General features: G+C 40.5%; 3 protein-coding genes across 5 annotated transcripts in view; 1 reads left to right on the plus strand and 2 right to left on the minus strand.

Annotated features, from left to right (window-relative positions):
- LOC142993202 (mitogen-activated protein kinase kinase kinase 11) overlaps positions 1-16,279 on the minus strand; it is a 28,153-nt gene extending 11,874 nt beyond the window's left edge. Inside the window, exons 1-3 of the mRNA XM_076143907.1 lie at positions 14,479-16,279; positions 3,086-3,266; positions 622-770 (exon numbers count right to left, since the gene is read on the minus strand). Of these exons, the coding sequence (XP_076000022.1) occupies positions 622-770; positions 3,086-3,266; positions 14,479-15,229 (1,081 nt within the window). The 5' untranslated portion in view covers positions 15,230-16,279. The remainder of the gene's footprint in view (positions 1-621; positions 771-3,085; positions 3,267-14,478) is intronic.
- A 2,235-nt stretch (positions 16,280-18,514) lies between these two features.
- Positions 18,515-23,092, minus strand: drap1 (DR1-associated protein 1 (negative cofactor 2 alpha)). Its single transcript, XM_076143689.1, has 7 exons — positions 22,751-23,092; positions 22,121-22,193; positions 21,717-21,810; positions 21,191-21,316; positions 20,916-21,006; positions 20,602-20,690; positions 18,515-19,778 (listed from the first exon to the last, which is right to left on the minus strand). The coding sequence occupies exons 1-7, from the start codon at positions 22,790-22,792 to the stop codon at positions 19,592-19,594; spliced, it is 702 nt and encodes a 233-aa protein (XP_075999804.1). The 5' UTR covers positions 22,793-23,092; the 3' UTR covers positions 18,515-19,591.
- cunh11orf68 (chromosome unknown C11orf68 homolog) lies at positions 22,957-25,177 on the plus strand. 3 transcript variants are annotated; one of them, XM_076143687.1, is made up of 2 exons: positions 22,957-23,056; positions 23,842-25,177. In XM_076143687.1, exon 2 carries the CDS (start codon positions 23,865-23,867, stop codon positions 24,639-24,641), a length of 777 nt encoding a protein of 258 aa, XP_075999802.1. In that variant the 5' UTR covers positions 22,957-23,056; positions 23,842-23,864; the 3' UTR covers positions 24,642-25,177. The 3 variants fall into 3 exon arrangements, with proteins under 3 accessions (XP_075999802.1, XP_075999801.1, XP_075999803.1); XM_076143686.1 differs by having other exon boundaries at positions 22,962-23,070; XM_076143688.1 differs by lacking the exon at positions 22,957-23,056 and adding an exon at positions 23,083-23,186.
- The last annotated feature ends 427 nt before the right edge of the window (positions 25,178-25,604 follow it).

The following is a 25,604-nucleotide window of genomic DNA, read 5'->3' on the forward strand; positions in this document are numbered from 1 at the left end:
ACCTTCTTTCCTTTTCTCTATCTCTCCCTCCTTTTCCCACTCTTTCTGTATAAAAAACGATCTCAGAAATGTCCCATAACTGTATGTCGAATGCTAATAAAAAAATATACAAAAAAAAAAATTCAGTAATGAATTCATTAGGCTGGTTTGTGCTGTGATCTTTGTTTTAAAAGACACAGAGAAGGACGAATGCAAAAAACTAATGTCTGCTGCTTTTGAAATTTGTCAACAGTCTGTAAAGGACTGAGGAAATAACACCCTAAGCAGGCTGGTAACATGTTAGCAAGAACCATGATTACATGAGCAGAGAACATTAGACTGGGTACACATTGCTCAAGGCAACTCTCATAAAAAGCACTTCCTCAATTTGGCTGTGTTTATAACAACAGACAGGATTTTGTTTCAATTTCGCCCCAGCTTTGAGGAAATGGAAAGAGACTATGCCTGTGACACCAAATTGATCTCACGCAAGGGCAGTCTCAAACCAGTCACACACCCTCTTATTGAAAGTCACACACTACTTTTCTCCCACTGTGATAAGCTACACTTCACTTCTACCATCCAGATTTCTACTATCCAAACACTGCAATGCACACACACACACACACATGTATGTCCTACCTGACATGAGCTGAGCAAAGGGTTCAGGGCACGTGGAAGGGATGGGCAGAGTGAGTTTGTTGACAGCGACTCCATAGGCGACGGCGAGTCCATCAATCCCTCGGTAGGGCGCCTCTCCTGTTAGCAGCTCCCAGAGCAGAACCCCATAACTGGAGGCAAAAAAGCCACAAATGAGATAGTTCACCCAGACACTGCCATATGTATCACAAAAAAAGCAATAATTCCAAAGCCAAATCAAGCAAATAACAGCTGAAATCATAGATCAAGATTGACATGTCCAAGTCAATTCCCAAGTTTCATTCCAGAAAAACAAAAAAGGGAATCACTCTTTGAATTGTCAAATTTTCTTCTGCTCCTTATTTCACCCTTACATTTTATTTTCAGAGTTTTTCCTTGTCTCTCAATAGAGCAATGGGCTGGGTCTGGAACACTTGTTGTTGAACAAACATTTGGCACTCAAGTGCAAAGCAACTCTAGCCTTTTTTTTCTCCCACATAGTTTGACTAGACCAGTTTTAGAAACAGTCAGTACCAGTAAAGCCCTTAGAGACACTGTTTGTGATATTGGGCAACACAATGGGCTAGACTTACTGTTCAAAATTTTCAAGTAGGCATGCAATATCACAATTTGCTGTGAAGTGAAAATCACTTAGCCTTACTACGCTTAAATCTTCACAAGCAAAATCAAACACGTGCATCCACAGCAATGTGAACTCAGGCAGACAGAATTTGTACAAACATTTGCACACACGCACATAGACACACACGTGCATCACAATAGGAGCAGACCTGGGAGCATGGCCTAGAACTTGGATCTCCCACACTGTTGCCCAGGCCTGACTAAACGCACTGTGGAGATTGCAGGCCACAGATTTTTTAAAAGTAGTTCTTTAATTACAACTTCCACAGACTGACTGCAGAAACGCTGCTCAACGTCTCACCCCAAGGCAGATGTTGTCTTCACATGGTGGCTTAGGAGACAAGCGACCATGGGCAGATGAGAAAGAATTGGACAACAAGGATTACCCTTCATTTTTAGAGCAGGCCTGCCAGTCTGTCTGCTACAGTACTTGCTCATTTAGCTGTTCAAGATTGTGTGGTGATGTGATGGTGTGCTGTGGAAATTGGATTGTGTGGGTTTGTTTTTGAGAGAGATGGAAAGTGAGAGGATATGTGTGACATAGAGAGATGGCTACAGGCCAGCATAGTCAATGTTGAGCATTGCTTCAGCAGGCTTGTAGCATAGAAGAAACATTTTTAAGGACTATTTCAAAAAGTTCCTCATCAACAACGTGCTCAGTTACAGTATTTTTACACATGGCTCCTAATAAGCATTTCAGAATGCATGAAATGGGCAAATCAAAAATTAAAATTGAGCTTAGGGGTAATTGTAATAATATAATAAAACAGACCTGAGTTGTTGCCTGGATAAATGATTTACTTGTTACCTTGTCCCATTGCTTACATCATTCATGGCTTAAAATGCAATCATAAAGCTCCTCTCATCCAATCACAAAGTGTGGCCAGACATTAATTTGGATATTAAATTAAATTTCATACAACTGCAAACCATAGTCAAGGAACCCTTCATTTTCTGTGTAGACACACAAAAACATGTACAAGCAACTCCCAGATAAAGGGCTGTGGTTAGATCTGGTGTGTGGCCTCTGTCTTCTCTGTCTAAACTGGAGACAATGGAACAGTGTGCGGTACACGACCCACAACAAAGCACAGAGCAGCCCTTTGAAGGGAAGCCGTCACATGGCTGCAGTGACCTGGCTGCAATCCATCACTCTGTCCCTCCATCTCTTCATTTTCTCTCCCACCATCACTTCACTGCACTGCATGCTTTCACATGATTTCGGCACTCAGCTGACCCTTTATCTACAGAGATGTGCAATGACTGCAACAGGGCCACTTTTTTGCTGAAGAATGCCTGTGGCCATGTTTACAGTTTGACATTACTGTCTAAACCCAATAATGTTTACACCAGGTCGGGCTGGTGTGAACCAGAACACATGGAGGAACTACACCTTCCAGCAACTTTCATGTGAGGGACTACCTCTGGTTAAGAACAATAGCCATTCCTACAGTGCTACTCGGTAGGCATGTATTTGCATTTTCAGTACTGGTATTAGAATAATGAAAACATTTGAATATGGTGATGAGATAGCTATTGTGGAAGCAAGACATTAGTCTATTCTCTAGGAATGTAACATGTATTTATCATCAGATATCTAAATATAGATTTTTGTTCTATTCACATCAGAGCTCCAGTGAATGTATTTGAGGAAGCTTCTGTATCTTCACTATACAATTCTAGGGAGAAAAGGGTAAATATTCAACATGGTTGTTTGTTGTAATATTATTGAATTCATTAAAATTTTGATAGTATCTATTCTATTGTAATGCTGAGGTTAGTATTGAATAAAGAAAGAAATACATGCACACACTCAAACCCTCACCTCCAGACATCACTACCCTTGGAGAAGGTGGATGACTTGATGACTTCGGGGGCCATCCAGGCATAGGTGCCAGCTGTGCTCATCTTGGTTGTCTTGTGCCATTCCCTTGCCAGGCCAAAGTCAGTGATCTTCAACGTCAAACCCTCCATACATTCATTCTCAATGGGCTGGGCCAGAAGGACTGGGAAAAGAAACATGGGACAATGTTACAAGGTTTTGAATAATAAATTAGTTGATTGACTATGATGCAAAGACATACATAGACAGAAGAGGCAGGTTTAGCTCCTCGCCCACAATTACAAGAAAATCATGCAAGACAAAGCTTAGTCTTCAGCACTCGTAGATGTATTCTCTCACTTCCTCTTCCTCGGTTTCTTTAGGCCACTACAATCCAGCCGAAAACAGTCCTACACATTCAAATATCCTATGCCGTCACCTATTGCTAAAATTCGGCAATGGCATTGAAATATCAGGTTCACCAATATCTTTCCATAACTACTTCAAAACATTGATCCACTTTTATGCAGAAAAGAGCAGTCAAAGTGATGTTCACCCTGCTAGATTGATGCTTTGATGGATCTTTCTTAGACCCCCAAATCCATTTAGTCCTGAACCTCGGACATTTGTCTTCAAATAATAATAATAATAATAAAACAATTACTTACGCACCAAAGAGCTACAGTAAAAATACAGAAAACTCAACAATATGACATTAAGTATTACAAAAGAGGTTTGGGGCAAACAGTGTGATATAGCTGCCAGTTAAAGATAGTTTAAAAACAGTCTAGGCTTTTGATTTTTCTTTAAGTTAAACATAGATGCAAACACAGAGATCCAAACTGAGAAAAGTACATATTGTAAAATATAATCACCCTACACACATTTTGGTAACCAGCCAATGTCATTTAACCACTAAGGATTGGATGTCTGGCCAGCAGAGTTCCGAAGAAAATAGAATATAACAGCAAGGATGTCAGTTGCTGTGGTGTAAGTCTGTATCACATGTCTTTGGATGACTGACAGATGTGCCTCTCTTCCCTTTTGCTCGCAGGCAGGCCATTGCTCTTGGCAGGGCTGGCCATCAAAATGCAGGGAGAAGTACCCAAGAATCTGACTTATTATAGGGAACTAACGCTCCTGCTATTTGCAGCTACTTTCTGCTGTTTTCCTTTTTTGTCTTTATAATGTCTTTCACTGACAAATCACACTCGCTGTTTCCATTACTCAGAGTATAAATGTAAAATTCTCACCAAGGTACAGCTGACATGCACATAAATAAAGATTTTCTGGCTCTCTTCATTGTCTCTCTTTCTCCCTCTCGCTCTCTCCCTTAGACATCCTGTGTTGTGCTTCGTAGCCCAAAGGCAGCAACTTGGACGTCACAAAGGAATGCAGCACTGTGTCTTTGTGCATGTGTTGAGGAGGATATAAGACTTGCTTCTTTCATAATGTACTTGCAAAACATGTGTGCTGCCTCTTTTGCAGAAACTAAGTCCATCATAAACATTTGACTTCAGTATGTTGATTTTCCCACAAACAATGACATAGCTCAAAACAAAAACAAAAACAACCTCTTCTATGAGAAAGGCGGCCAAAAATCTATTGCTGTCCAATCTACAGCTGAGTCATTATTTCTGTTGAAAGCATAGGCCCTCAGGGCGGCAGTGGAAGGGGAGTGGTATTTACTGCAACAGGCCCCTGATCCCTTGTTCTACCTCTTTTGTCTGCTTGCTGGTCAGTCTGATAAAAACAAGCTCCCATTTGTCACCCCCATTTCCACCCAGCTCCACACTTCCAGGAATGACGTTGGTATTGGCCAATTACAAACCAGTGGCAGGCCCTTACCTCACAAACACAGGAGCAGATTTGCTATTCTTGCTTATTGTTGCCTACAAACTATGCAAAATAAGTGTTAGTTAATGCCAGTGTTATTTTATGAAGTAGAGGTTAAGAGGTCACATGGTTCCAGAGATCCAAATACTGAAAGAGGTGAGAGGAGAGAATCTTTGGTGCTGTTGCATAGCAGGAGGTACGGGGAGGGAGAGGAAAAAGTTGGTGTTTAAGTAGCAGCATGGGCAGAGCAGAATTATACATAATGTACCATGTACACCTCACATTAACATGTGATCTTTCTATCTGGATACATGATCTGCATACAGAGATCATAGAGCTTTCTGTGTGATTTCACATTGCATTATCATGATCACGTTATCAGATAAAATCGATCACATCTGATAGACAAAGATCTGATAACAATGCAAGCTAGACCAAATATGTACTGGATATGATCTGGCTTGAATTGCGATTGGGTCTCTGTCACAAAGTGGAAAGGTTCATGGTTGACATACTATGTAAGCTTTTTTTTTTTCATGTTTACATTTTTTTAAACTTCATACATGAGGTATGAAAATGATTGCGTTGTATTGTTCTAATTCTGTGTTTTAAATGTTGTATTGGAATCTGAATTTATTCACCAATTTGTTGTATTAAAGCCTTAAACCGTCATATGATGTGACACGAAAGTTACTGTATATAAAATGATAATGGGATACACCTTTCCTAAGTAACTCACTTGATCATAATTCTGTATAATTTCTGTACTATTTTAAAATACAGTAATTCCTTGTGCAAATTCAATACATTTTCTCCAAAAAAGACATGGATGTAAAGGCAGTGTGGAAGCCAACTATTTACCCACTAGGTCCGAAATTCTATACCAGCATGAGTGAACCATGGAGCACTCCCAAATTATGTGCAAGTACTGTATGTGCCTACCTCATTCTTACACTTCCAGCACAAATTGTTATAAGCAATTCCAAGTCTAGTTGGTTTCCAGTAATATCTGTGTATTATCTTGAATGGAATTCATTTTCCTCTGGTTTCCCTAATGTTTCTGCCCACAGTTGACAAAATATCTGACCACTCATCATCTTCAATATCGCTTTCAAGGTCCTTCTGCCATACTACTTTGAGATTGTTACATGACTCACCCATGGAGTGTTTGAACATTTTATAAAACACTGATGCTTTCTGAACTTCCACTGGTAAAATGCTCAGTTAAAGGGTTACTTAGTGTAGTGTACTTAGTGTAACATAAGTAACTGAGCCTCAAAAACTAAACACAGTCCGAACAAGATTTAAGAACATTGAAGACTGTATAATGAGTAGACTTTAGATAGTCTCACCTTGGAGAAATGAACCCTGCGCATAACCTTAAACTGAATGAGTTCAAGAAGAGCACAAGAAGAATATGTAGCCCACGTACAACTTGTTCCCAGTTTTATGGCCCTGTCTTTGCTGGTCTTTGCAGGGAGAGGCATATCTTTAATTTTCTACTAAAAAATTCTCTCAGTTTTTGTCTAAGAATAGATGCACTGTTATTTTAATGAACAACACTTTAATGTATTCACAGCCCACGAACGCCTCTCAGCGCCGTACTATCTCCTGAGCTGCAACAAATCAAGAAGCAGTTGTGGAGTTTGGAGATTTAATCCAATTCTCAAAGTACATTTGCTCTGCTCTGTTTTCGCAGCAGTTCCAAAATCGCTCTCATCTCCAGGAGAAAAGGTGCCAGGTGGTAAACCACATTTTAGTTGCCAAACCTTTAAAATATTTTTTGAAATTCTGTGTAGATACACATTTGTATGTTAAAGGTAGGTATGTTAAAGTCACTTACAAAAACATAAAGTGAAAATGAAAATGTTAAAATAAATGCTAAATAACAGTTGTTCATTTGCATCAAATTTTTGTCACTGGAGATGGGCAAAAAAGCTGCATGGGACCCCTGACCTAGATCAAGAATGCAGTGATATCTCTAAAACTGTGCAAATGTATATTCCCTGAAATGGTTGACTTAAAATTAAAGTTCCTATAGAAGAAGTCAGTATCATCACTGGAGTGAATTTGTCTGCTTCTGCACTATTGGTAAAGAAGTTTTTTCCTTTCCACATAAAGCATTGAACTGCTGGATGGCAGATGTTTTTTTCCAGTAGATCTCTGGACATATCAGGAAAGAAATAAACCTTGCATCCTTCCCATTCACCTCCTGGGAAGGATCAACCCCCCCCACGTTGGTGTTGATACTTTAATTTGGCTGCTTGTAGCACTTTCTCTTTTGCTGAAGAGCGCAGAAATCGTATCAACACCAGCCTGGGGGGTTGATCCTCATTTGGCCTAGGGACCAGGGCCTGATGGTCCCTCTCAATCACAAACTGCATCTAGTTGGATATCCATTAGTTATTCTGCTTACAAGCATACATCAGTTGTGTGGTAGTGTCAAACTATCATATAAATGGGAATATTGGCATACACTGTCACTTTAAGAGAGGTGAGGGTTTGCTCAGGTGTATTTTGTAATCTCGATCAGGATTCTAAACCTTCACACCTCAACATTTACAGCATGCAATGGATACACCGATTCAGAAATGTGCAAATTGAACAACTTCCAACTTTCCATCAATGCTATGGAGATATACAGTACATGTACATATGCATGCATATACAGTATGTAAAGTATGTGCATATCAGTGACTCATATTTTCTTTAGGGACTGACACTAGTATTCACACTCAATGCAATCAAGGGCCCACAACAATTCCCTATAAACAGATTCACATAACAAAGCATAGCAACAAACATGCAAATGTGCACATGTTACAAAGCAGTCTCAGCACACTCACATACGTATACACACAACCTGCTCCATTTTCTACCACTTCCTGGACTGAGGCAGGGTGCATTCGTAGTTCAATTCTGTGGAGTCTTCCACACTCACCACTGCATAAGTCAGCTTCTTACTGAAGAAGATGTAGCACGCAAAACACATGTTCGACATTTCCAAAATTGTAAATGCCTGAATAACTGTGTCCCCTTCATTTCACTGCCTGCCTTACTTTCTACCTCTGTGCATGTGACAAATAAAGATCCTTGATCCCCTATGGTACCAGGACTGTAGAGGGTACCAATGTCAGTTCAGGAGTCACTTTGTAAATTATATTCTTCGTAGATCATAGGCTTGGACATTGTACATTTTCTCAGCCAGAGATCACTGACGTTAATGTGCAACTTAATAGAGCACCTGGAAATCCCCATCAGCATCGGATGCAGGCGCTTCTACACCGTTCTGACATTGTTTTTATTCTGGCCACAACTTAATTATCTTATTCTTGTACTTAAAGGTGTGTCAAATGTTCTGCCATTACTGGACCTACTTCAGTCTAAATGCAACAGTCTTTGTAGGAACAATAGTATCATGGCTCGATCAATCTTGCCTGGACAGATCATCTTTCTGATAGAGGGGGAACCAGCAAGGTCGCCACAAAGGCGCTGTGGCAGATCTCCATGGCAACAAGACTCTATTTGGCATTGTTTGCTGTTCAGAAACAAGAGTGTGTCAGTTGCAGACATGACTTGTACCCGTGGTGGCCTACATATGGGTCTGTGTTGGGCCTGACTCAACACTGCCACAATTTAGTTTGCAAGACTAGACTAGACTAGAGCTATTGGGTATTATCTACATGGGATGTCCCATGGCTGGTTTAAAATAGGTTAACCTGATTGATAAAGCGCAACCTTGACCATCCTAGACAAACAGACAAACTGACAATTTACATTCCTCACGTTTTTTCATGTCACTCAACAACAGCCTCAGGCCCTTAACTTAAGACTCTTCTGGAAAATCTGTTAAATTGTGAAATGTCAAGGGAAGTTTCAGGAATACGCTTTGACATCATTATCAATGTAATTACCATATATTTCCAGAAGTCCAAGCAAAGTAAAGAAATACCACCATTTTATTTACACATGAATACAGCCCGAAATGGATTTGATAATATCTGATTGAATTTAAAAATTGCAGTTATTGTTCCCTCTCTCTCTGCTTGCTCTTAGGGGAATGCTGGGCTTCTTTGAATGCTCTGTATGTAAAGTGCCTTGAGATAATGTTTGTTGTGATGAGCGCCAAATAAATAGTGGAATTCCATTAAATTGAAACAAAATGCATTCATCGATGAAACAAGTGATGTTAGTGTGGCTCGACTATCCTGACATGATAACAAGCCAGATGCAAAGTATCTCTGCACCAGTCTCTCTGCCACTTCACTCTACACCTCACTGGTCTCCCTATAATAAACTACACCTCCATCTCGTGTCAAATTTTTCTCTGTATGCTTCATCCATCATTCCTCAGCCCGCAGCTCTTCATAGGCTTAGCCTGATATCAGACAAAGGCAAATACAGCTGGTGAAGACCAATGTTAATATCCGCTTTAGGTGAATCTGTGTTCTAAAAGGAGGAAATGGCACTACATGGCTAGTGAAAGTACTGTTGGGGTAGCACAATGTTGTAATTTACACGTTTTCACAGGAAAACAATGAATATTTCTTTGAATGATAATGATCACAACCAAAGACACTAAGTGTTGACTTTTGACAAAGCTGAAATATCAGAATTCACAATGTTTTTCATTATTAGAGGACCAAAGTTTTGTCTTTGCACTCTCTACCTTCCGTCTTCTCGCCCCTCCTGCTCTGCACCCGTAGGCGAGGGGAGAATTCCAAGAGGGTGGGGGCTTTCCCCAGGAAGAACGGGAGCTTTGTCCCCTGAGGGAATGAGCCATAAGCTGACAGTCTGGCAACCTCTAACAAGGCAGTAGAGGGAGAGAGAGAGAGAGAGCGAGAGAGCGAGAGAGAGAGAGAGAGATAGAGAGATAGAGAGAGACAGGGTCTTCATCTCTACAGGACAGGCTTCCACAGCAAGAGAGAGAATATTCATACTGCATAGAGATGTCAACTCATGGGGCATATTATCTGCAAATGCTATCTACTGTACTTTTATGTATCATACCCTCTATGTTGTTATTTAATACTGAAATCTGTTGTCGTCCGCCATATTATCATTTCAGAAGTTACTACCTTTGATCCACGGATAGTAGTATCAGCGCTGGAAATGTGAAATTCAGTGCAGACATACAGTATGTACACTATCCTATGTGTGTGAATCTCTACCAGATCCAACCTGTGCTTCAGTCCATTCTGAGCATGTGTGCTGTAAATATTTTCCAAAATAAAGAGCTCTTAGGGAACGACGAAGCTGGGCAGCTGGGCGAGCTGTACACTAACGTTGGCTACCAAACTCCCTGCTGCTTCATCCACACACCAAACCAACAGCAACACAGCTGGGCTCCACACTTGGTCAACCCCTTCAAGTCTGGATTACGTCTAGAGAAAGTTCAATATTGCTGAGTGGTAATTTATAAATAAATACATTTATTATGGTGGCAATATTTCCAGGGAAAATAACTACAAAAATGTCCCACCTACAAAAAAATATGTTATATAAAAAAATCCCTCATTCAAGAATCAATACACATTGTCTTGAAAGTGTTTCTTGGCACAGAAACATTCTTATTCATTCACAATCATAGCTTAAAGAAGTGTTCCAGGTCTCTCTGCCACCACCATACTAAGTATGTTCATATGCACTCAATACTTCTTCCCTCCTTACTACAAGTACACATTTTGTACATGAAAATGTTGCATGATTGCAGTGTGACGCTTGTCTGCTCACACATGGAGGTTGCATAATGTAATTCACCACTATCATCTTGTCTTATTCCCTATTTCAGTGAGATAGACAGAATAAGCTTGAGGTCATGAGATTAAAGATAGTGAAATGGTAGCTAAGTAAGTAATTAATAACTAATTAACTCAGCGGGAGAAATTATGTTGTCACCTGTGTCTGTGTGTCGACAGGATTACTTAAAATGTTGTGAACTGATTTTCATGAAACTTGGTGTGTGGGCTCGATCACGGGAAGAACCCATTACATTTTCGTCTAAAATTTTACATGTAGAATGGAATGGAACCAGACATGACACAATCAAACTGTGCTGTAACTGTTTTGTGACCATTTGATAGCTGTATCTAGTATGCCATGCAATGCTGGCCAGTCACCAGGTTCTGATGCAATCTGTAAGGGTGTCAGCATAGCATTGTGTCACTGTAACCTGACTGAATATTCTGCATATCTACCTCAAGCATGTACTATTAATTTAGTGTGATTTGTCCGTATCAACAGATGAGGCATAGTCTGCCTCGTTTTTATCTATGTTGTGTATAAAACCACTGGGCAGCTTCTTGCACGCTGCTCAGTCTGGGAAATGCTCTAGGCAAATCTTATGAGAGACCTGGACCCTGCTTCATGATGCGCTGAATTAAAAAACTTACCAAATTACAAGTTTGTGCCTTTCCCAAGTATATAACAGACTGCTGACACAGCATTCTAACAAGTTCCCCTCTATTTTCTAAATTAAACAGAGTACATACACAGGGGATAGTCAATTGGGATTATGTTTGATGTTGTGTTTGACAAAAGAGAAACGATTAGGGATTTTCGTACATGCTTTTAGCATATTTATCTATGACAGAGGGAACATATACTGTTCCAATAGATAGTAGAGCAATAACTGCAGGGAGACAAGATTGTAACCCTATTTATATTACAATAGAGCTGCATGCATTCAACTTAAAGGCTACAAAAAAGACAAAATGTCTTAATTGCCCACATAATTCTCCTAGCTGAACTGAGGAATGCTGAAAATGAGCACAAGCACAGCAGTAATAACTACAGTGCACACACACATGCAAACATCACACACCCAGCCACCCACACACACAGGCGATGTTTTGAGTGCACTGCCGTTTTTGGCCCTGAATGAAAACATGCTGGTAGTGGGATGTATCAGATGTTTATCCACTCATGGAAAAAAAGACATGTTGATCCAAGATCTAACTGTAGCTTCTTCCTAAAAAAAGGCCTGCAAGCTTGACACTTTCCTCAAAATCTAACTAAAACCCGTGGACAGTGTTTTGGTGCATCCGTGCTTAAAGCTAAATTCTTAGCTGGAGGATAAAAGATTCATTGTTTCTTCCAGAATTATATGCCAATTTGCATAGCAGGAAAGTCACTGACACAACACCACACTAATACTTAGCTTAGCTAAGTATGTATAAGCTAGTGATGAAAATGTGAAGGGATATAGTCAAGTCAGCTTGATTTCAATTCAGTCTCATACTCAGACATGCAGACAAAAAACAAGAAAAGAGGCTGCACTATTCTTTGTTCTGAATTTACTGTCAGTGGAATTCCAGTTATGAGCTCTGGCCTCCATCCAAGCACCACACTATGCACTTTCTTTAATAATCGTGTTTAATCAGCATCTTCCAAAGAGCCAATATGTTGAACTTACCCAACTTAACATAATATGATTACTTTCTACTGTCAAATTCACTATTCTTTTGCAGCCACGTTGAAACGATCTGAATGTCACCTAGCATGACATGCTGTGGTGTAACAGCGTATAAAAGAATACCATTTAGCCCGCAATGCAATGTATCATCATTTTCTCTGTATGTGAGATGCTATAGCACCTGCAAAACCTGTCAGAGCTACGCACACAATGAACCACATTTTTGTAAAACTGAGGGTCTTTTGAATCAAACCGTCTCCCTGCTGCCCCCATCCTTCTCTCTCCACAACAACAACAACAGGATATTGCTCAGTGGCAGAACATGGTTATAGCTGTATGAAGACATGTAGGAGCAGGCCAGCAACAAAGATTCGGGGAGAAGAATTTTTTATAAAGGCAGGAGGAGGCAGAAGAGTGATATGATCTCCCAGCCCTGAGAAAGGAGGATTGTATCACTCGGCTTGCACTACATTAACATACAGGACTGTTGACCGTCTCATATAAGTTATGAGACGGTCATAGAGATGCTAAAGAGAAATAGGAATAACGCTCACTGTATGCTCATTGTCACGTCAAATGCTTTCTTCAATAAAAATATACTACAAAACAAAAAAATAGGAATAATGTGTGTACTTGTTGAAATGGTAAGAAGTGACTAAACAAGAATAATGAAAGGAATGAGGGAGAAAGATACTCTTAGCATATGCTTAATAAGTAATCCTTTACTTCTAACAAACCTTGAAACAGAGGAGTGACTCTTTTAGTACTCATACCAAGGCCCTAAACTCAGAAAACTACAGTCGGCTAAACAGCAACCAAATTATTCTATTTTCTGTCATGTACAGCAGACCTTATTCAAGATGCTGGGGTACTATGCTGATCAGAGTACGCAGTGAGACAGGATGAGCAGAGGGACGTTAAAAAAACAGCAGTCTTTGGAATGTGACATTGCTCTCTCAACAATGACAGTGGGAAAGCACAATTCAGGTGGTGCTTCGTTTATGTCAGATATGGACCAGTGTCCATATCACATGTATTTAGCTGAGAAAGGCACTTGTTATGCTACAATGGGAGCACAATGCTTTATCAGCAATACATCTCTTAACAATGTAGCTTAATGACAAGGTCCAATGCATACGTGTCTGCAGTGTGGGACCAAAATGCTGACACCATTGAAGCCCAAAATAGAGCATCAAAGTCGAATGTGTGAGTTGTGACAGTACTGAGATGAAATTCTTCCACTTGGCCTTTGGTAGCAATGCAGTGTTTCTTTTTTTCTTATCTGCAATTCATTTGCATTTGCAGAACTTTGCCTACATTTCACAGACTGAGTCACATGACCTGGCTGCCTTCCAAATAAATGTCTTCTGATAATCTCATTTCGCAATGTGTTGTCTGCATGATGATTTTGAAGCGTAACACTTGAAACAGCCAATATAATACACTGTTACAATAACTTGATGAATAATGGGCTACACTGGGCTACACAATTCTAAAGGAGGGAGATCAATTTTCCAAACTAATAGGTGGTTTGAGTTAATAATACTGAAACGACTGGAGAGTGGGTCTATAGCAGGGGTGCCCAATATGTCGATTGCAGACCGGTCGACCAGTCGATCGCAAAGGTAGTGCGGGTAGATCGCGTTTTTGATGTTAGTCTATCATCAATCCTCCCTATAGCATATTATACTCAGACTGGGCAGCCAGTCTGAGATCTCTTCTCTTCTAACACATGGGTCACCACACACAAAACACGCAAGCTGCTGCCAAACTCCAGCAAGCTTAGTGACGTAGTTAGCCTTCCATTTTACCATGGTCAATATGATAATTTAATGCTTTCAAAAGAAAAATGCAATGGGATTTGATGATTCCCCATGATTTGGGGAACTTCCAAAACCTCGGGTCAGAGCTGGAGACGCAACGGAAGGCGTGTGTGCAACTTGACAGTGCGCGCTACGCAGCAGATTGAAAATTGTTTGTAGACTTTGCTTTACTCGAGCCAATTTCTACACATATGTGCTACCAATTTACTTACATACACAAGTTCACCATATTCAATCACTGTCATAGGTATTTAGACAAAATGAAAAAAGAACCTTGGGTTAGCAAGGGAATGAGTTAGATTGATGAATGATTGGCTACTTACTATTGTTGGACTTGAGATCCCGGTGGATGAGAGGAACGATGGCTTCACCGTGCAGGTACAGCATCCCTCTAGCTATCTGTACAGCCCAATTGACTAGGACATGGGGCGGGATGCGGCGGCCTGCCAGAGCCCGGCTCAGCGGCCCACCGGAAGCATACTCCATGATGAGGCAGAGATTGGGTTCCCGCAGACATACACCTTTGAGAGCGATGATGTTTGGGTGGGTGAGCATCGCAAACAAGCGCGCTTCCTGCCTCACATTTTGGGCTGTCACGCTGATATCCTCATCCGGGTCTTGTCGGGCAGCTTTGACAGCCACAAGTCCACCTCTCCATGTACCGCGATACACTTTTCCAAAACCCCCAACCCCAATTACCTCCTCCAACTTAAGTTCCCGGAAGTCTACTACCTTAGGTTCAAAATCACTCACTGATGTAAGTTCCCCGACCACCCCAGTGACCGGAAGTTTCCCAAAGTCACTTGGTTTGAATGAGCCATAGTTGGAGGGGAAGATACCCACCTTGTGGTTGACCTTACCAGCCCACCAACCCTCATCCCCTGATATCTCCGAATCCTGTGAGAGGACTTCCACCAGATCACCTTTGCGTAAGGTGAGCTCATCTTTACAGGATGCCTCGTAGTCAAATAAGGCTGTCCACACAGGGTTGGTAAAGTTACCTTTTTGTGATTGTTCCAAATTTTTCCAGTTTGATAGTGGGCCACGGCTGAATATGTTTTTCAGTGGCTCCATGGAGCCTCAAGCTAATGTTTTGACTGGATCTGATTTTGCACCCCAAGGGTTTGAAAATAAAGTACAAAAGAGTACTTTATTGCACCTCTCTCCCTTTCCTGTCTATCTTGTTGGTTCATCAGGGACCAGCGAAATGTGTTGAAAACCTCAACCAACAAGTGGGCTAACACCAAACGATTCAATGAGAACTGAGCAGCAAGTGTCTTTCATTTATCTCGACACTGAACTCGCTAATTATTCATATCCTCTACAGAATGTCTCTGTTTAGGTAATGTAGTATTTGGTTTGTAGTATACTATCCACCCTGTGGTACTTAAATCCCCTCGTTATGAGCAAGGCAGTATCTCTATTCGCCTACAAACTTGGCACGTACTTTAATCAGATTGTAAAGACTAAATGTGTAAATAAAAACATAAAATAGCAACGCGCTGGTTGTAAAAGTCCTTAAGCGGTTCCAGCAATTTCCTTCTACATTTATAGGCCCATTTTCAGTTTTATGTATTTTTAGCCATTAAGTGCAGTGGTCACCACAAGCAGGAAGCGCTGAGAAGTGGAGAAGAATAGCAGGAAAGGAGCATTCAGTCCAGCCAACCAGTATTTTACGACAACTTTCAGACCAGTTCTCATTATTGAGCCGAAACCTCGAATAATCGTGTTTGACCGCAACTTTGCGACTCTCCCGCATCAAATCCCGCATGTCTGTGGGTACAACAACTCATACTTATTGTTTTACAGATGCACATTAACAATGAGCTCCACTGTCCAACTCCATAAAAAAAGGTCGGAACCGTTGATTTTGTAACAGGAAGAGCAATCCAAACCTGCCAGAGTGAACTTTACAGAGAGAAAAGCGCAGTCAAAACAAAGCAGGATCAGAGCGCGCCCTGTCGCAGCGTGGCGATGGAGTTAGAAATGTGTGCAGTATCCAAACAGCGTCCAAACTCCATCAGAAATTATTATAACAATTCCATTTCCTAGGTCCGCATTCACTGGTCAGGTCCTCGGACCACTTCTATGTCCGTTTAGTTGGTGGCGAGGGTGGGGTTTCAAAACTTGTCTCTCCCCACAGGAAAGTGTCATTCCGGAACTCTCAAAGTAAAACACAGACGGCAGCACAACAACGCACAAAGCTCAAATAGGACTGCAGCAACAAGAGTGAAGAATATTATAGCAGCTAGTTATGTTTTGTTTTTAAATGTGTATATGTGGAGAGATGAGTTTATTTTGCGGTTACTGTAATATTACTAATAATTAGAGGTACAGTACGTAATTCCGTGCTCATTTGGCGTGACTTGTATTTCTGGGATTTTTTTCAAATACGTTTCTAGTATTTTTCGTGATCTATGAACGGTTACGAATAATGAATAATTGTTGTGATTCTGGAAAGAGTAGAAGTGACTTTTTACATTTTGACCTTTTGTTTTGAAATTTGTACCAGAAGTCATATCTGTGATTATGGATTGAAGATACAGGACTGTCAGCTAACCACAATAATACACAAAAATTCCACTATGGAACAGGGGAAAGTAGTAAGTACCTAATCACGAAATCTATTTTTATTGATACAACTGTTATTGTCTGAAATATTAATATCAATATTGTCATAACATGGTGATAATTTAATGGATTTTAGATCACATTCTGTTCAATATTTCAGTCGCTTTTCTATAATAAATATTAAAGACTCTTCAGGATTGTGGTTCATAAAATTGGCCATGGTCAAGGAATAAATGCTGCGAGGAGGACCTTGCTTAAGTGGTGGGTTGAGACTTTCAACAAAGCAGTACTTTTCGTCAATGTTTTAATATTCTTTATGCAGTTTTGTAGACTATGAGTTGCTGCAATTTCATTCATTTCTGTCTCACTTTTGTTCTAAAAGCAGGTTGTGGGAGTTGGTGGGAGTTGTTGAGTAGATCCCTTTAAACTTATGCTTAACAAAGAGGCCATCCTATCGTTTACTTTAATACTGACCACCTTCTACTCCTATTATGATGGAATACTTTAATACTGACCACCTTCTACTCCTATTATGATGGAATACTTTAATACTGACCACCTTCTACTCCTATTATGATGGATGATTGTCATTTACAATTTTTTTCAAACAATCACATATTCCGTGATACAATTTCAGTCAAGCTCTGTCCAGTGATCCATCATATGAGCTGGAACATATTTGGAAATAAAAATGTAATTGTTGCTTCCATGATTAACAAAATATACTTGAAGAAAGTACCATAGTAGAGAATCCCAAGTTGATTCCAAGGAGTTGTAGATAAGTTTACATTTGAATGTATCAAAGGACATCCTTGATATATTGGAATTGTTTTATTCTTGAAAAGGTAAATGGCATTTCATCTCAGTTTTACTACATTTCCCAACGTTACCCAAAGTGCAGCACACTTACAAGTCCAGTGGGAGTGGATGGGAATCAGATTGCCACCTTTGGCCCTGTTGCCTGCTGTGTGGAAACAGTGTGCTTCCTTCTGTTGGTCCTTTGATGGTCGCCCTTCCCTGCCCACAATTGCAATTTATTTGGACACCGACCACCTACTCCCCATCTGCCCTTCCCCCCCACCACACACACTCACTCACTCACACACCCACCCACACACACCCACACTCACACACACACTAAAGGCCCACCTCCTGACAGTCTGCTGAGTCAATGCTTGTGCAGGAAGGATACAGTTGTTTTTGTTGCCTCTGCTCGGGTCTGCTTGGCTGGGGGTACACAAGGCGGCTGTATTTTTACACAATAAAATGGACTATTGGAAAATAAGGAAACAGGAGGAACAGGACAAAAAAATCTGGCTACACATTTGGGGCAAGGGTGTCTGTGATGTCTCTTTCCTCTGTGGAAACATTTATCTGATTTGACTACTGGGAGGTACAGTAACTGCTGAAGCCCTTACGATGAGTGACAGGGCAGTAAATCTACCTGAGCTGCATGCATGCTTTATGAGAAACTTTTACCATATAATAACTATAATAAACAAAGACTTGCTATGGAAACACAAAGACCACCTTCCGCTGAAAAATGAAGACGGAAGCCACCACAGGAATCAGCTATTGGCCTCACAGTCAAAGCCAGGTGAACTCCAGCATTCTTCTTATTGATATTAAGCACGGATGTAGAAAAATAGACAAAACAGCTGCTCCATTTTGTAATTGAAATATGAACTTTATTTCACCCATACAAAATAAAAAGGATGTTAAAAGTTTACCATACAGTGTCAATTTCAAATGTCTATTTTGAAACATTTCATACCGAGACTGACACAAATGGGAGCCCCATCAATGGATACATTTAAAACAATCTAAAAGAGGAAAACAACATTGGCTGCAAGTGAAACTCATTCCAAAAAGAAGATTTGAGGGGTGATCATAACAGAATTAGAGTAGATTGCGGCGGGACAAAGGAAACTACTTGTATATACTACTAGTATTTAGTAGTCATGGTCCAGGAGTCATAATACGCTTCAGTATAAACATGGAGTTGCATGGGTGGGCAATGGTTATACAAAATAATTCCGCATGTCAGAGTGGGTAACGTCAAACTGGCAGCTTCAAAAACAGCAAACATGTTTGATTACAGCCTGTGGCCTTGGATACAGTTTTACGATAAAATCCTGACTTAAAAATAGAAACTAATTGAAAATGCTTTGTTAGCTAGCCTTTAGTAAAAATACCACACATCTGCCTCTTTTATGTTACGGACTTTCTAGCACGTTGTGACAAAGCCGGGTTGTTTGGCTCACATCTTAGTGGTATATCATAACTAATCAATAACCTTAACACTTTTATTGGTGAGACAAAGGCCATTTCCTTTCCCTAGGACAAGTGCTGATCATGACGGAGATAATTTAAAGCCTCTTGAGTAGTTGCTTTAGCATTAACAGCATCAAAGGCTACATTAAGGCTCCAACTACAGTCTGATCATTTTTTACAAAAGTTTGAATAACAAGGACTGATATGTTCGTTACAACTGATGTCTTATACAGAGGACTGAAAAACAAAACCTGTGGGGCAAAACAAACCACACCTATCCATTCTGTCGGGTGTGTGGCAAAACAATGGCAATTGCCAGTCTTAATCATCAAAATAGAATTGACTTCTTAAAAAACATTCTGGTTGGTTTCTCCTCTACAATAAAATAAAAACCATATTTAAAAAAAATGAAAATTAAAACACATAATATACAACCAGTTATCCATCTTCCACGGCGTGTCTTTGTTAATGGGCTGATGTGAAGAGTCTCTCTCTCCTATACTAAGAGTGGCCACCATGAGAACAACTTATGAAATCAAAAATAAAAGGTAAAAGAGTGTGCGGCCATGTGTGTGAGTGGTGGAGAACGAGCTAAGAATCATAATCTTCATCATCGTCGCCATCATGTTTGTGCGGCATGGGGGCAGGAGGTGGCGATGTAATGCTCATCATGGAGGGGTGGGGGGCAAAGGCCATGCCACCATGTGGCTGAGCTGGGGCCATGCCACCCATTGGGGTCATGTTGCCCGTCTGCATTAACTGGGGTGGAGCATTTGGGCTGCATAGGTATAAACAAAGGTGAAAACCAGGGATTAGGACGAATGTATTTAAAAATTGCAATGACACAAAGTCACCATTACATTGTTACCCCTAGAGATCTATAATTTCCACCGGGGGAAAATGAAAGAATATATTCCAAATGCTATTAATACAGTACAATGCACAGACAGTAGAATTGTAGATAAACACAGTACAAAAACATCAAGCAAAATTGTTAAGACAACATCATCAACACTTAGCGTGTTTTGAGTACAACATGTTGCTCTACTTCTTATATGAGCATGTGTTTTTAGTTGGTTGGATTCTTAACCTTCGATTCTGCCATGTGGCATTTATTTTTTGGACTATCTGCTGACACATGGCACATTTTCTCTCTTGGTTACACAGGTTTTCACGTTAACTGTGCCAGTAGTATTTTTACATTTAGGTTAACCTGGGATATTTCCCCCATCCGATCTGGTAAACTTAGTTTACAGTAGTGTTGGGCATGTAGAAGGTGTTGAATAAATTAAAATCAAAATTACTTACTACTTCTTATAACTTTTGCCTTGGATAACACATCTGTTTTAACTTCATAATTCTCAAATCCCACAAACCTTAGGTCAATAGCATCATTGTAGATCTGAGATGTGATGTTCCAAGTCTCCTTAATAACAGTATATATATATAGATCTTATCTACCACTGCAAACTCCCTGAGTGGTGTTTATGGTTGATCAATTATTGATTATCTGGATAAATACCAGTGTGCCTGAACAGGGTATGTGCCAGTTATTTGGTTAGTTGTTCGTTGTGATGTTATTGTCAGGGTTTTCTCCATACCTGTTGAACCTGGATGCAGGCTGTAGATTTGTGCTAGACTGAGAACCATCCTCCTCGTCCCCATCTGTCTCACTGTCTTCAGAGTCATCCTGTTTGCATCACAAGAAAGACAACAGACAGCTGAAAGATCAAATAAGATCCATAATTTTGACTATCACCACCTTACATGTGATTAGGGGTAATCCTGATGTTGTGGGCCTCTAAAGCCCTTTGAGACATTGTATGATATTGGGCTACACAAATAAAGTTGACTTGACTTGACATAATTCATGCTGTATCTCTCTTGGGGACTCAGCGTGTAAATCAGTGCCCACCTCTTGCTCCGACTCTGTGCCAGACAGTTTCTTGTCCTTGCCTTTGGTGCTGGCACCTCCATTTTTGCGACCAGAGCCAGGCTTTCTACCTCTGGGGGGGAGAGGGGAGAGAGCAAACTGTAATTTGATAACATACACGTGTGCTTCACTTCTGAGTAATCATACTTTGATTTAAGGTGATTACAAGTCTGTGTTGGTGTTTCCAAGACATGCTGAATGACCGAATATGGCAGATTACACTTTGGTGAATCAGTGAGTGAGTGAGTGAAAGATACCGGCGAGGGACTTTTTCTCCTCCCCCCTCTGTGTGGTTCTCTTCCCCCTCTCCCTGCATGTCCGGCACTGTTGCCACTAAGTCCTTCAGGAAGTCAAACTGTTGCTCCAGCTCAATACACTGCTTTCTGCAAACATAAATATTGATCAGTGCATCCCACTCTACAGATTCACACACATTCTTGGTTCAGTAAAATGCTAAACATAACATTGCAAAAAGACAAAAGATACTGTAAACGCATCAGTTTTAAGTTAAACATGCACCGTGTTTGAGCAACACACCAAGTTCCTTTGACAGAAAAATCTTTGTTATATTTTCAAATACAAGGAATTCCACAATCCGATGCACCAACATGAGTCCATACACGGTTGACCTACAGCCCGAAATCACATCTAATGTATGCCATAATGATTTTAGCATTTAATGTCTTAAGAAATCCAAAGATATCCATCTCTCACATTTTTTGGAGAGCATAATAATAAAGTTAGTTAAATGTACAGGCTTTCAAAATGAAATATGAAACTTACAGATGTGATGTGGTCATTGTCTTTGCATTCCTGGACTGGGTGACTTGACATGCCTTTGTAAGCAGTGATTCCAAGAAAAGCTCCAACGCTCTTGCTGGTGTCTTGGTATAGGAAATTATATCACAGATTGCCAAAATTCTAAGACTATGTTGTGTCACCTTGTTTGTAGCTAAACAGAGTCCAACGACAATATTTAAAAAACGTTGTATATACGTATACACACATATACAATATTTTACCACCAGTAAGTAGTCATTTTGCTGAACAATATAGATTTGTTTCTTTTAGCTCACTTGAGATAAAGATACATTTTAGAAAACTCTAGTACTTCAGTCCTCACAGGAAAACATCTTGCAAAAATATTCCATTACTTGTACGATGGAGTCCGGAAGCAGGAAGGATACAAATAATAACAGGTACTGCTGCTGCCACTTTGCCTATTTCTTCATCAGTCTGCATGATCTTCTTAATCCTTGCCTGTACTCGGAAAAGAACACGGTTCAGGTGTATGTGTGTACAAGTTTAAAGTTGATAAGCTCGCTAACTAGCGTCCTGTAAATCAGAAACTAGACTCTACAGGGCAATGATTTGTGATGCAAAGTGCAATGCAACATGATTATCCGAAATGTATGGCTTCTTTAGCACAGACTGTTCACTCTTTTGGTGCTTGTTTGTTAAGTGAGCACGTCGAGATTTTCCATATGAAACACACTAAAAGCGTGATTAGATCAAATTGCAGTTTCATTTAGCATGTATTGCTAAAAACAATGAGAATTGATGACTGACTAGCTTGCTACCTTACAACGAACGCCTTGGGTCCAACTTGCCTTACAAACGTTGGCTTATGGGCTACCTAGTTTCCAAAACTCACACTTAATAGTTATCGGTGTTACAATTGACGAAAACGTGTCCCGTCACCTCTGTGGGTAGCTTGAGGTGTCGAATTCAGTTCAACTTATCTGGAGAAGTTGGATTTCTATCATACAGTTGGCTAATGCTAGTATTAACACCGGTTCAGCAAACAGTAGACTTACCGGGGGGAATCTGGCGTTGTATTTCTTCTTTTTGCTTGGCATAATTAAATGAATGGGTTGCCAACTTAAAAGAAAATACAGTGTATTTCTGAACAATTATTCTACTCTATACATAAATAAGCTCCACCGCGCACGCACCAGATAGCTTTAGCTACTTGGCTAGCTCGTTAGCACGTCGTCGTCACTCGTTCCCTGCCTGGCAGGGCAGCTCGTCTCCGCAGTCCGCAGGGTCACAGCGCCGTCCAGTTTAGGGCCCGGTGACGTTCCTTTCATTTGTATTGTGAGAAGTGCAGCAGCGAGAACGAGGTGATCGTCTAACAGTGCGTGTGGTTGTTTTAATGTTTTCTTTAAAAACGCCACGATATCTGTGGATGTAGCGACGCGAACGATGCAGCAGACATGACTATTTTCTCAATGGATTGATCTCCAATTCGATGTGCGTGTTGCAGTTGTAGCGTCAGTACAACTTAAGTTAGCTGTAGCTAAGGAAACGCTTTATGGCAAAGTCCGATGCTTGTTAATTTGTCAACAGCAGATCACGTTAGCATTGTCTACTATTATTTTTGTGTGGAACAGATATTCGAAACAAATTTTGCCTCCAGGTTCATTATCTACCTCATATGCAGAAAATGTATATAGTCGCGGAAATGTAATCCTCGAGTGATTAATGCAATAAAATGTTTAAATGACTAAATTAGATATTTAAAGATATAAACCGTCCGGTGAACTAGCGTGTTTTGTTTATGTTCCAAAATGCCTGTAATTAAAGTTTCTTCTTACTTCTACAAAACATGGAGGGGTGATAGACAGCTAGCTAACCTGCTAGCAAAGACCGAAATTCATCTTATAAACGCTTTCACGTGGGCGATTAAAATTGTTTACCTTGCTGACATCTAAACGAATTAAAAGTACGCACACACATACGTATAAATGTTTAACAAACAAAGTGACGGGGAAAAATTACGCTTCTACTGACAGCCTAGCTTGTAGCACTAGCTTACATTGGTTGTCAATTTCCGGATTTTGAAAGTCCAGCGAACTATGATCAGGAGCTGGTTTAGGGTGTTTTAAACATTTTTCAACTCTTTCAGTCCAACAGAATAAGCCCCTTGAAATGGAACAGCCTCCCACGGACAGAGCCATGGAGAAGAAAGAGGCCTCTGTAGATGGGGAGACGGAGACTACTGAGTCGTTCCCTGCAGAGACCTTTGCTGCGGAGGCCATGGCTGCAGACATGGATCCCTGGATTGTGTTTGACTCAAGAAGAACTCCGAGAAGTGAGTTTGATGCGTGGCTGGAGAGCAACAGTCCCTCACAGGTGTGCCGATTTGGTGATGAAGAGGACGGTGTGAGCCCCGTGGGGTGGATAGCTGTACTGGGGCCAAACCACCGCCCCAAGGCAGGAGATGTTGCAGGTCTGCAAGACAGCTGGGACAGACTTTTAGCGAGCGGTCGGTCTGTCAGTTACCAGACAATCAAGGAGTTGGCCATGAACCACGGCGTGCTCTCAGGCAAATGGCTGATGCACTTGGACTCTGGTTTCAAGCTGGACAATGCTTGGGAGTGTGCGGCCCGGGCAGCCATGGACGGCAAGATCTCACTAGTTAAAGTCAGTCCATATGACCCGCAGAGACAGAGCAAGCAGGTAATTTGTGCTCATAGCCAGAACTTCACTGATGAGCGTGACGTCATGATGTTGGACTCTGTTCTCCGTGCCACAGGAATCAAATGTCCTCTTTCCTACAAGCCAGATGTTTACACATACTTGGGAATATACCGCAACAACCGCTGGAAGCTTTGTCCAACCATATACGAGAGCAAATTTGACCTGGAGTGTGTACCCAGGCGTTCGCACATTACGAACAAGGTGACAAATCTTGAAGTCACATAGAATTGTTATCATGACAATGTTTTGGATGATTGTACACAAGGCACGTCTTCATTCCGAAATTTCTCAAGTTCTTTGAATGAAAAATTTGAATGTATGCTCGTGTTCAGAGAAACCTTATATCGCACCTTAAGCTTTTTTAAATCATGTAGCCGATACATTTCTTTCCTGTTGCCTTTATTTTTTTGCGTCTTCTTGAACGATTATTGCAAAGTTGCTAAATAAAAAAAATAAAAAAAGTAGCTTTTGAATTTGTTAATGATTCTGATTCCCAAGCGAAGTTTTTATTTTTATTTTGACAGGAGAAATCCCACATTACACCAGCAATTGTGTGTATAATTTCCATATATAAGCATGAATGCATCTGTTTAACGGGGTAACTTTGACAGAATACAGCAAAGTGAACCACAGCCTGGTTAAAAATGTGTGATTAGAAATTGTACTGCCAGAGAAGAAACGGATTATGTTAAAGTTCTGTCAGTGTAATGTATTCGCCTCTTGTGGACCTTTTTTTGCTATAAACTCAACCAAGACCTTCAGACCTTCATTTTGTGAGTGAGTTGCTACCACATTTTGACTGAGAATCTCATCAAAGGCACTTGTACAGCTGGTTCAAACATAGAAACAAATATGAGTGCGCAAGACGTTCAGAGTAACACATGGGATTATTTAACAAAAAGGAGATTTGTTGCTAACTGTATAGGCTCACCTCCACAATTGACTGCATAATGAACTCTTGAGTATCAGCACCTTCGTGTAAAATGTCTGACTTCATACAATCACATCAACATTGAACATTGAGTTACAAAAGTAGCGATATTACAAAAAGACAATTTCCATGTTTCGGGAAAGCCAAGCGTCTCAACAGGAAAACATTCAAACAACTACATTCAGCAACGCATCTGTAAGATTTCTTTGGGGGGGAGGGTGTAATATCCATATTCATTTCCTGATTAATAAGGAACA

Source organism: Genypterus blacodes, unplaced genomic scaffold (assembly GCF_046128005.1).
Source record: "Genypterus blacodes isolate CSIRO-AG114 ecotype Tasmania unplaced genomic scaffold, CSIRO-AGI_Gbla_v1 ptg000027l_1, whole genome shotgun sequence".
In the NCBI taxonomy this organism is placed as follows: domain Eukaryota; kingdom Metazoa; phylum Chordata; class Actinopteri; order Ophidiiformes; family Ophidiidae; genus Genypterus; species Genypterus blacodes.